Below are 12,677 nucleotides of genomic sequence, written 5' to 3' on the forward strand. Positions count from 1 at the left end.
TTGTAGGATTCTCAGAAAGTGGTGTGTACACTATAAAAAACAGGTAAAAGAGTTTTGTATGAGGGAGAGAAATATGATTTATAGTTGATAAATAATTTTTAGTGCTTATTGCTTACGTGCAACATAAAACAAGCATTCTGCAGACGTTCCACCAGTCATGTAAGGAACATCATTATATAAACCCTGAGACAGAAGCTCTGTTGGTTCTGCTGTTAGGAACGCTCCATCATGCTGTGGTTCAACACTGGGCACAAACACCATTTGAAAGATACCCATGATATCCTGTTTGGAAACAGTAATTCATTCTTAAATTTCATATTTTCATAATTGAAAATGATGATAAATGCTTAATTAAGGAAATTAATTTATAGACTCTTGCCATATGCAGAATTCTGCATGACCACAAACATTGTTTTGGTAATTCCTTAACCATGGTCTCTCTGAGTGCAATTTATTGTATATGATTAATTTTAATGAGCAGGAATTATGACTGAGTAATCCAGTATACTAATCAATGTCACATAAGCTAGAGAAAGAAAGTAGAAACTTACCTCCATAGGCAGAGCAGCATATGGATTTGAGACAAGTTGGTAAGCATCCACAGTTAACAAGAATTGTACTATGTCTGTAGTGTTGTTTGCACCAGAATAACCAAAACTTTGGGCTAGTCGATATGCTCTGTCTCTTGTGTTTCTAGCAAATGCCCAAGGATTGAGTGCAGCCCCACTTTCAGCTATTGCTTTGTGAAACAAACCTGTTAATAAATGTTAGATGTGTTCACAAGTAAGTAGACTTTTCTCATATTTTACATATATCTCTGCACACCATTAATATTACCAGGAAGCTTTACAACAATCGATAATTGTGGATGGATAATTGAGCTACAGGTGCTAAGGACATGTGAATACATTTATCCACTATTTGATACCTTTTGCTAATGGTGAGAGCACAAGGTAATGGACAGAAGCACCACCAGCACTTTGTCCAAAAATGGTGACACTATTAGGATCTCCTCCAAACACAGCAATGTTCTGTTGTACCCATCGTAAAGCTTGCACTTGATCCTTCATTCCCATGTTGCCTGGTACTACAAGATCTTCTGTACTCAAGAAACCTGCAACATATGAAGAAACAGGTGGTAGTATTTTAGCAAGATATGAACACTTCACATATAAGCCCTACCTAGTTCAAAGATCACATAATATCTCCACAGTCCTGGCATACTACATTTTATGTAAAATAATGTTTAGTATTTACACTTAAAAATATGATTTTTTTAAGCAACAAGAAGGCATAGTAACAATTGTCTGTTATGTCATGGTGTCAAATGTGGCAGGTCTACACACTCAGGAAAATATTTGCTGATCAGTATACTGTTTCCACAAAGCATGGAAAACTTCATTGTATGTTGTTTGGTTCTCCATCAGATGGCCTGAGTAGCTTTTTCCTCCTCCTACTCATTCTTTCCTGTACCTGATGTTATATCCTCACTTGTTTTGTCCCATATGTTAAAAAGTTGGAGCTATATTATTTTTCTGTGTTTGTTTCTATCAAGTTATCTAAGTCCTACAGCAATCCGTAACTAGATAGATAAGGCAATTTTTATGAATTCCTATCCATGAATTTAATTTATAATCTGAATTTACATTTAAGAAATTACTTGTTTCTTACTTCTTGGGCTCATTTTAAAATGTTGGTTGTGCTTGTATGTCATTGTGATGAAACCATTGTCTAGCAGAAGTGTCTTTGACTACTAACCTAAACATCCTTGGTCATGGGTTTGAACCCAGCCAGTGCTTAAATTTTGAATACAAATCATCAGTATCAGTGACTGAAGACTCCTGGTATAAGGAATCACCCTCATTCTGTCAATGGCCTTGTCAAAGAGGCAGAATCACAGACAGAGTTTCAGAACAACCTGTTGCCTTTGGGGTGGGATGTTGTCCTTAAAAAAATAATAATCTGCAATGATGAAGACAGTGCTACTGCATTAGAAACAATGAGGGGGTGGGGCTGCCAAGGGGAAGGTAACCATGAGAAAAATATTGTATAAACAACCCAAAGGATGCATACTAAAATTCAGAGCATGAGAAGCCAGACATTTGAACATGGTAGAGAAACTAGAAAATCCGAAAAGGAAAATGCCAAGGTTCAGTCTAAATGTAGTGGGGCCAGTGAAGTTGAAATGAGAGAAGAAGAGAATTTCTGATCAGAAAATTGTATAACTTCAGTAGGATTCATTATGAATAGGAACATAGGGCAGAGAGTGAGATACAGGAAAAATTCAGTGATAAAAATTATCATCATTCTTTATTGAACAGCGCTTGTACTAACAGTGAATACACTGTCCAAAACTGATAAGAGGATGAAGTATACTTGAAAAGGCCTGGAGATATGGAAATATTCCAGCTGGATTACATCATTGTCAGACAGAGATTCAGAAATCAGATAATCGATTGTATGGCATACCCAGGAGCAGATATAGACTTGATGACAATTTTATAGTAATGAAGAGTAGGCTCAAGTTTAAGACACTCATCTGGAACAGTCTATGAGTAAAGAAGAGGGATATTGATTCCAACAAGCCCTGGAGCATTGTTCAGTTCTGATGATTTCATTTGATTCTCAATGCTACTAAAGGTAATATCTGTGTCAACGATACAGGAAAAAACTGATTGCTACTTACCGATAAAGAAGATAGATCAAGTTGCAGACATGCATGATTAAAACACGCTCACATAAAGCTTTTGGGCACAGCCTTCAGCAGTAAGGAGAGGCACACACACAACATTCACACCCATACACAAACAAGCAAACCTCATGCACACATGACCACCAACTTCAGCACCTAAGGCCAGAATACCATGTTACATGGGATGCAAGCAGCAATCTAGATGTGGTGGGGAGGGAAAGGGATAGTAATGCACAGATTGGGAGAGAGATGAATGCTGTCTGGTGAAGCGTGCAGGGACAAGATTGGCAATAAGTGGAGCATGATGAGGTTGTGGGCATGGATGTGGGGAAAGGAGTGGGGAAAGATAGGTGGATGTGTTGGCAGAGTGCTGCAGACAAGCAGGGTGGGAGATGAGAATGGGGAGGAGATGATAGGACAGAGAGTGTGGAGACTGCTGTACAGAGGGTGTGTGGACAGTATCTCGGACAGGATGTTCCTCATTCCAGGCCACGATGATACGTAATCAAAGCCCTGGTGGAGGATGTGGTTCAGTTGTTCCTGTCTGGGGTGGTACTGAGTGAGGAAGAGGACACTCATTTGTGGCTGGTTTTTAGGAGTGGTGGGATGATTGGGGTTGTGGGGGAAAATGGCATGGGAATCTGTTTGTTGACTAGGTCTGGGGGAATGTGCCAGTCTGTGAAAGTCTTGGTGAAACCCTCACATAATGCACAAGGGAATTTTTGTCATTGCAGATACGCTGTCTCTGAGTAGCCATGCTACATGGGAGGGATTTATTGATGTGAAAGGGATGAAAGCTGTCAAAATGCAGGCACTGTTGGTGGTTGGTTTGTTTAATATGGAAAGTGCTGTGGACGGAGCAATCAGAGAGGAGAAAGTCAACATCTAGGAAAGTGGCACATTGTGTTGAGGAGGATCACGTGAAGTGGTTGAGAGAGAAGGTGTTGAGGATGTGAAGGAATGAAGAGATGGTGTGGTTCTGGGTCCAGATCATGAAGATATCATCAATGAACCTGAACCAGACTAGGGGTTTGGTGGTTTTCGAGGTTAGGAAGGTCTCCTCTAGATGTTCCATAAAAAGGATGGCATAGGAGGGTGCCATGTGGTTGCCTACAGCTGTCCCATGGATTTGTTTATATATCATCCTGTCAAATGAGAAGTAGTTATGGGTTAGGATAAAGTTAGTAAGTTGTATGAGGAATGAAGTAGTGGGTTTGGAGTCTGAAGGACAATGGGAAAGGTAGTGTTCAATAGCAGTAAGTCCATGGGCATGAGGGATGTTGGTGTATTGGGAAGTGGCGTCAACAGTGACAAGTAGAAATCCACAAGTTAAAGGGGTGGGAACGGTGGGGAGTTGGTGACGGAAGTGGCTGGTGTCTTTTACATGGGAGTGTAGATTATGGGCCTTGTCAGATTGCTGCTTGCCTCCCACATGACTTTGCATTCCAGCTTGAGATGCTGGAGTTGGCAGTCATGTATATGGGTGAGAGGTGTGTGTGTGTGTGTGTGTGTGTGTGTGTGTGTGTGTGTGTGTGTGTGTGTGTGAATTATGTGTATGTGTCTCTCTTTACTGATGAAGACAGTGGTTGAAAGATTTATAAGACTGTCTTTTATTTGTGCCTATCTGCAACTTGATGTGTCGTCTTTTTGGTATGTAGCAATCTGTCTTTTCATACATTGTTGATATTCCTTCTTGGAGTTTTCATTGTTGAATATCTATGTCAGTCATCTCTGCAGTGGTGTGAAAATTAAATTCAGACAATAAACTTGTGTTTTCTTTGTAAAGGAACATTTGAAAATGGAGTTCATCATTGCTGACTTTGCTTTGCTACACTCAATTCCAATTCTTGTCTCATCCACAAGTGTCTGGACACTAACCTCTGTGCCACTGACAGCCTTTATTTATGAGCATGATTTCTTCAGGTTTTGTGAAAGATCTTGCAATAACATGCTTCAAATTTTGCAGGTTGACAGAGAAACACACTGCATGAAGAATTTTTCTGCCGATACCCCTATTCTTTGTTTTACACCAACTGTGCAGTAGTCTCTGTTCCTCTGGAAGTTTCTTTATAGTCACTATACACCAAGGTGGATCTCTTCCCACATGAACATATCTATCCAGTACATGGTCAGCTGTTCTTTTATACTCCAGCTCCTGTCTTGAGCTAAAAGTTTCAAATTTCTCATTGAGATAGGACACTACTGCTTCTTTATCTGTTTTATTGAACATATAAATCTTTCCGCTTACTTAAGTTACCCTTTGTATCTTGGTAATCACAGTAACTACAACTGCCTCTTGGTTATTAATACTAGTTTCAATTTGGACTCCCTCAAAGAGGTCAGATCTATTCATTGTCTTTAGATTAAACACATGAGTGGGGTTTCAACTACCTGTTTTAGGTAGCTTTCATAAAAGGCATTTTGTAATGTTTTGCAGGATATCTCATCAAGCCCAACACTAACAAAACCATAATGATCCCACCTGACTGCTTTATGATTAAATTCTCATCCTGTAATTACAGTATGACTGAGGGACTTACACACAGGGTGATTATAATTAAAGTTAAACTTTCAAAAGCTGTAGAAATAACACCACTGGTCAGAATGACATCAAACTGCAATGGAATATTATAGGAATAGGGGGAAAATGTATGGCAGAAGAAAAAAAAAGTGTGAAAATTGATCAATAGATGGTGCTGTATGTGTCAGAGTACATAAATGAAAACACCTGTCATGAGCATGACCCATTAAAGTTGGTATAAATATGCAGGGTACACAGCTTTTCCTCCTTTTGCATCTGTGACATTCGCCATTACTATCTCTATGTAGGATCATGTTCTGCTTGTAAAGCTGTATCACAAGTATGATGACTGTGCACACATTGCTCTACAGAATTTCCTGATGCTGGAAGGTTTAAAAAAAGTCATTGGTCTGATGACTGTCATTGGTCTGGAGAAAATGATTCAGAAATTCAAAAAGACAGGTTCTTTTGATATGCAACCTGGTAGAGGGAGGAAATATATTGATTTGATGTCAGTGAAAGCAGTGGCCACAGCAGTGCAGGGGAAGACAAGTGGTGGTGTGCAAACGTATAGTGCACGGAGAATTGCCAGAACACTGGACATACCCATCAGCATGGTGAATAAAATCCTACAAAACTTCCTTCTTTGCTATCCATTCAAAATTACCCATGTGCACGAGTTGCTTCCTGTTGACCTGCCAACAAGAGAGATCTTTGCTTTAGAATTTCTTGCTTGCATGGAAGTGGACAATGATTGGCTGTGGAACAGTTTGTGGACAGACGAAGCCCACTTCCATCTGACAGGATACATCAATATACAGAATAGTCAAATATGGGCCATGGAAAATCCACTCATACATCAACCAGTATCACTTCATCCTGAGAAGGTCACTGTGTGGTGCGGGTTTATGGCATCATTTATCATAGGGACATATTTTTTTCGAAAAGACAGGTGCTTCCAGTTCTGTTACCTATACCATTACTGGTAAGCACTGTGAGCATCTTTTGCACAATCATGACATTCCACCTCTCTGACAGCATAGATGTGGTCATTTTCTGCAAGAAGGTGCATGTCTGCACATTGCAAATCCAGTTGAGCAGCTGCTGAGGCATCATTTCAGAAATGCTAGAATTATCAGTCCACATTTCCCTACAGCCTGGCCATCCTGATCATCTGATCTTAATGTGTGTGACTTCGGGCTGTGGGGCTATCTGAAAGATGTTGTGTTCAGTGTTCCAACTGCAAACTTAGCTACATTGAAGACATGCATTGCACAACACATTCTGAACATGACCCCGGAAACACGTCAATAATTTGTGGAACATGCTGTTTCTCAATTTCAACTTGTTGCAGAAAAAAGTGGACAGCATATTGAACATGTCTTGCACCAGCCATACAGAAGTTAATAATCCGATTTCATTTTGACAGATGTCTTTTTATGTGGTTTCTAGCCTCAGGACAATTAGAAACCGATTTTTCCCATCTGATGTGAAACGATGTTGTCATGGTGGATGGGCTTACGTAACTGATAGCATCACACCTGTACACCCATGTGCACTGAGCAGTACAGTTTGTTTAATGTCAGACATACACCTTAGGCATTGTTGTATGATTCATTTGCCATTTGTAGTTGACCACTGTTAAATTATGATGCTTACAGTGCCATCTATTGCTACATTTTGTAACTATTTATCTTTCTTCTGCCATACGTTTTCTCCCTTTTCTGATAATATTCTGTTGCAATTTGACATCATTCTGACCAGTGCTGTTATTTCTACAGCAGTTAGAAAGTTTAACTTTAATTATAATCATCCTGTACCAGTGAAATGAGGTTTTCTCTAGAGTTACTGGTTACTTCAGGGGGTGAGTCTGTTGGTTAGTAGAAGAATCCACATATTATGTTATGCTCATTCCTGATATTGAGTGTTTCCCAAACAATCTCACATGCTTCTTCAGTTTCCATCTCAGGGGCTTGGACTTTCTTATTTGCCAAGACAAATACGCAGTCTTCATTTCTCAGTGTGGTAGACTTCAATTTTGTTGCAGGAGACAGGAAAACGCAGGCAGTCTACAAAGGGAACTGAAACCAATTATGTGTCTTGTCATAGAATACTGCGAATGGCCTTGAAGCAGCCATTCTTCCTACATTCCATATGTGGTTGGAGCAGAAAGGAAGCATTATGTGTGGTACAATGCTAACTACCCTCTGCCATGCACCCACAGTAGTTTACAGTATATTCATATAATTGTAGGTGTAAATTTTTGTGGGCATGACTCTGGCTACATACAGTAATGGAGTGATGACCATAATTACACACTATGTGATAATCAACTTCCTATTGAACTATCAATTTGTGAACACAATAAATGCTTGTCAGACATATTCTCTTTCAGTTTTTACTTTTCTCTCTCTCTCTCTGTCTCTCTCTCTCTCTCTCTCTCTCTCTCTCTCTTACCCTCTCTCAGTCTCTCTTTTTCTTTCTAAGCATTAGTCCACAGAAGGTGATAGACAGTTAGTATTTTCCTGATGTTGAAGCCATTTTATGGTTAAATATTGGACAAACTAAAGCAGAAAGATGACAAAAAAGCTGCTAAAATGTCTACTTGTAATTCTCAGTGATGCTGTATGCTAAAAAGTAAATAATTGACCAAGAGATCTGACAGGAACATTCACTTTCAGCATTATGTCAAGTTATGCCCCAGTAGCGAATAAAGCAAATGTACTTCCTGACCATACTAGCAGATATTGAACAGAAGGATATACTCATAAATCAATTATCATTAAGTGTGACATAGGTAAAATACCTGAGTTTGGTTCACATACCTAATGGACCCAGGCGATAATTAATAGTCACAGCAACAACTCCAGCTTCCACAAAGTAGTCAGGACCATAAGTTATTCCTGCTCCATTTACAAAACCTCCTCCATGTATGAATACCATCACTGATCTCAGGGTGGTTGTTCCAGTTGGTAACTGTAAAATCAGTTTAAAATTTATTTCTACAATGTATAAAGACTAATCACAAAAATTAAACAATGTAACCAGGCAATCAGTAAATTCAATAACATTGCCCCAGTAGCTGAAAAACCCTATGAGTGACAAGACCAACCACTGCTACAAAAGAAATAATAGAAGAGCCGATCGAAAAGTTTCTGTTCGAGGGCATACCGTGCAGAATTGATATGCCAATAAGGCAAAATCCCTATGAGCACTGAGGCAATCATCCCATTGATGCACCAGGTTGAAGACAGTCATTTAGTGAAATGTCATGTCTTGCTGAATGAAAAAGTCCATAGCTGCATGCTGCATATCCTCATCCAACAGGAATCACTGACCCTTCAGGGCATTATATAAGAGGCCAAAGGCATGTTAACAGCCTGCGAGAAGATTAGGGCTACATGATGGATGTTTGAGCATCTTCCACATGAGTTGGCATAACTTCTGTGTTACAACATTTGTGATATGGGGACACACATTACTATGAAGCACCATCACTCTTCGGCGCACCATTCCACAATGGTAGTTTTTGACAGATGTGTTTCCCCATACACATTCTTCACGCTCCAGTGGAAGTCTACCAGTGTTTATCCTTTGGCAGCCAAGAAAAAAATATCAGCACACTGATCCTGTTGGACACATTTGGTAATAATGTTGCCATAGTTCACATTTCCGCATTTACTGTATGCACTTCAGAAAGACACGAATGCCACACCAATCCCTTGCCTGCATGTCAGAGTCATACCTCACTGCAACTATGCTGCACCAAAGTCCTCAAATGGAGACCTTTTGATTGCTCCTTATGGTTCCAGAACAGCAGCAATTAAACTGAAAATGCCAGGAAAAGGCAACTCATCAATGGACTAAAATATAAGAGAACAGGCATTTTACAGACTATATTAGACTTTCTGAAGCCATTTTTTTTTTTTTTTTTTAAAGGGTGTGAAGACAGGAAAAGAAATGGCATCATCAAAGTAAGACAATGACAGTGTAGTCAGTTGTCAAATCAGAGTTCGATGTTAACCCTCCAGCAGGAGCACTCACTGTCATCACGTGAGCAGGTGCACATTGTATAATTTACAACATGGTCATTTGTCAGTAAAAAGAAACTCGTCTTAAACAAATTATTATATTTACTGAAAAAAAAAACAGTTCATATTCACTATCTTCAACATTTATAATGAAAACTTTTGCTGTTTTAATTCTTTAAATAACAATTTAGCCAGTTTTTTTGACATATGTTCACTTTTGCTACACCTTTCACAGACGATTTGTTTGTGAAGTAATTACAGCAATGTTCAGAAAAATAATAAGGTAACCAATGGCCATCTCCTTGCAATTCTTAAAATGGAGTATCAGGTACACATTTCAGCTACAACATCAACTCCACCTTTTGTCATATTGTACTCAATTATGTTTTCAGGTTTGTGTGTTTCTTCATCCACTGTCGCCACATCATGCACAGCAGACAAAAGTGTGATAGCACAGTTTTCATAAGGAACATATGAAACTAAGTTCTTATCCTACTGAAATCCAAACATTGCACTTCCAGTTTCTTTTGTTTTGGTTGGGGGAAATTATGGAAGAATTTCACGTCTGTTCCATTGTACCAATGCAAGTGATAATCTTCTGCAGCAAATATTCAGAAAGGAGATAGCTATTGTACCAATTTTCAGCTGTAAGGTTTCTATAGGCACCACATATCTTTTCACTATGTCCTTAGGAGTATTAGACACCTGATATTGTCCTATGGTTCCATGCTGCAATAAACCTCCAGATTACTTCAATAAAATGTTTTTGCATCACACAGAGAAAACCTTTTTGTCCCGTATTTAGCTGGTATGTACTGAATCTACCTACAGCAGTCTCCGGAGGGGTGAAGCATTTCATCTATCATGGTGAATTGAACAGGCTGTAAGAATATTGATAGTTAGCAGCAAAAAGATCCAATGCTGTACTAATTGCAGCTAACTTATCAGTTTTTCTCCTGCCACTCCTCATTCCCATATCAACAAATTGCATACAGCTTATTGTAATGCACTGCAATCCTAAGCAGTAGCATTCCTGTTCTGTCTACTGCCCAGAGTTCCAGTACATTAGCATGAAGGCATTTTCTTCTTCTTAAAAAAAAATCCTGAACACAGCCATTATTTCATCACTTTATTTCCTCTTTTGTGTGAGAATTGATGTGTATCTCACTGTTTATTTATATAGGTATTGGTATAGTTTATGATTTCATCAATAAAGTCAAGGTCAATTACTTTCAAAAAAAGCATTAACTTTATCAGTCATACCCATCACATTTCTCTTTGGATATGGTGGAATTTGCACAATGTTTTTTCTGTTGGTTTTTGATGTTTTAGCACACTCGCTTTTACACCAACATGAAACTGTATTTTCAATAGAGAATACTCATACATCTGCTGTCTCTTTGGATCATCACCGTCCTAACCTTCAAGTTCAGATTCACTGGCATGGTTCTATTCAGTGTCTTCATAACTCAAATCTACTTTACTTTTCTCCAAGTCTGAAAAGTCTGGATAGACTTTATCATCACCTTCTTTGAGCAGTTTGTGAATTTCTTCATCTGATACACCCTTTGAATTGGAACAAAACATCAAAGAACTGAACTGAATAAATACATTCAGATGTCAGTGTATCAAAGTAACATTTAACATGCATCTATAAAAACTAAAATAACAATGAGCAGGTATAATTAACTTTTTAGTACACTTTCCTCTGCACATTGACAGCTCGAACAAAACGTCTAACTGTAATACCAGCAGGCACGCATTGTAATTTTTACAACATTCGACACATTGTTGCTTACAATTCAGAAAACAAACTGAGAAAGCTAACCAAATAAACTGAAGCCACTTTAACGAGAAAACATTGACAATGGAATACATGGCAGCAATGGCACAATAGCCCAAGGTTAAGGCATTAATTGGGCATGAATCAAATTGGGATAAAATAGTCAGAGGGCTTTTGCTGCTTTGATCACATAGGGAGCAGCATGTGAAATAAACACAAACACCCTTTCATGTGCAGAATATTCTGTAAATATTTTTCTAATACCCTCATTCACAAATCTGGTGATCGTAGAATTATTTACTTTTCCAAGTTCTCTGCAGGCCGCTAAATAGGAGGAAGAAAGCTCTTCTTTTAGAGTACCAACAATTAAACTTACAGTGTAATGGCCACAAGTGTCTGCAGTTTTGTCAGCTGAAATCCAGATAATGCTGTCCTTGAGTTCATTGTGTATTTCTTCCAGAATATTTACGTAAATTGTTGGTATGTAATTTTAATGCAATGTTGAGTCATCTGAAATATTTTGATTTAAGCAATATTTTCACAGGAAGCATTTGAGGATAAGGTTTGTAATTTTGTGGAGAGGAATATTGAATGCAATGAATGCTTCATATAGATCCATGTTAAACCAACTTTTTTGGTTACCTATGGACAAATCGCTGCTACTGCCACTCGCTGTTATCAGAAGTTGTTGTCGTGGTCCTTTCTTCTGCATTCCTGTGATGTGAAGACTTGTCTTGACATGCTGGTCTATTTGAAACTTTTTGTTGCACGAAAAGTTTTTCTCACAAACACAACAATATAAAACAGTTCCATCATGTGTAAGTGTTGCAGGATGGTCAGCATGGTGCACAACATGTTACACACTACACATCGTAAACATGTTAACCTGTGTACAGGTAAATAGAAAGCTAAACTGAAACAATGGACATGAGACTAAAAGCTTGTTTAGTTTAGTTGTTGCCAGTATGTACGGTATGACAGCAGAGGGGACTAACAGGTGGTGCGGGCACAGGGCCATTGAGTCTGTCTGCCTGTTCCTGTTCCTCTTCTGTAATGATTTTTCTAGGCAATGGCCTCCCAGTTAGCAACTGCATGCAGTTCTAGTTTTCAGTCAATTTGTGAGACATCAAACCTCGATTGTGCTCGAGACCGCCTGTCAAAATTTTTAAAGTGTTGTAAACATGAAGTGAAATTATGCGTCATCACTAGTTTTTAGTTAAAGTATGCAATAATGGGCGAAAAGGGGCCAAATATGCAAATGAATATGTAACATGCAACATGCATGTAATATGGTCTCTATTTATTAGTACTGTGTGGAAGGTCATTAATATACAACATGAATAGCAAGGGTCCCAACACACATCACTGGGGTGCACTCAAAGTTACTTCTACACCTGATCACGACTCTTCACCCAAGATAACATGCTGTGTCCTCCATACCAAAGAGTCCTCAATCCAGTCACAGAATTCACATGATACCATATATGATCACACTTTTGACAATAAGCAAAGGTGTGGTACTGAGTCATATGCTTTTCGGAAATCAAGAAATAGTGCCTTTACCTGCTTGCCTTGATCCAATGCTTTCCGTATATTATGTAAGAGAAGTGCGAGTTGGGTTTCACATGATCGATGTTTTAAAAATCCATG

General features: G+C 38.7%; 1 protein-coding gene across 1 annotated transcript in view; it reads right to left on the reverse strand.

Annotated features, from left to right (window-relative positions):
- Positions 1 to 12,677, reverse strand: part of LOC126161360 (esterase FE4-like) — a 117,187-nt gene that overhangs the window by 81,770 nt on the left and 22,740 nt on the right. Inside the window, exons 4-7 of the mRNA XM_049917132.1 lie at positions 8,039 to 8,189; positions 929 to 1,114; positions 552 to 754; positions 117 to 282 (exon numbers count right to left, since the gene is read on the reverse strand). Of these exons, the coding sequence (XP_049773089.1) occupies positions 117 to 282; positions 552 to 754; positions 929 to 1,114; positions 8,039 to 8,189 (706 nt within the window). The remainder of the gene's footprint in view (positions 1 to 116; positions 283 to 551; positions 755 to 928; positions 1,115 to 8,038; positions 8,190 to 12,677) is intronic.

This window comes from Schistocerca cancellata, chromosome 1 (genome assembly GCF_023864275.1).
Source record: "Schistocerca cancellata isolate TAMUIC-IGC-003103 chromosome 1, iqSchCanc2.1, whole genome shotgun sequence".
Taxonomy (NCBI): domain Eukaryota; kingdom Metazoa; phylum Arthropoda; class Insecta; order Orthoptera; family Acrididae; genus Schistocerca; species Schistocerca cancellata.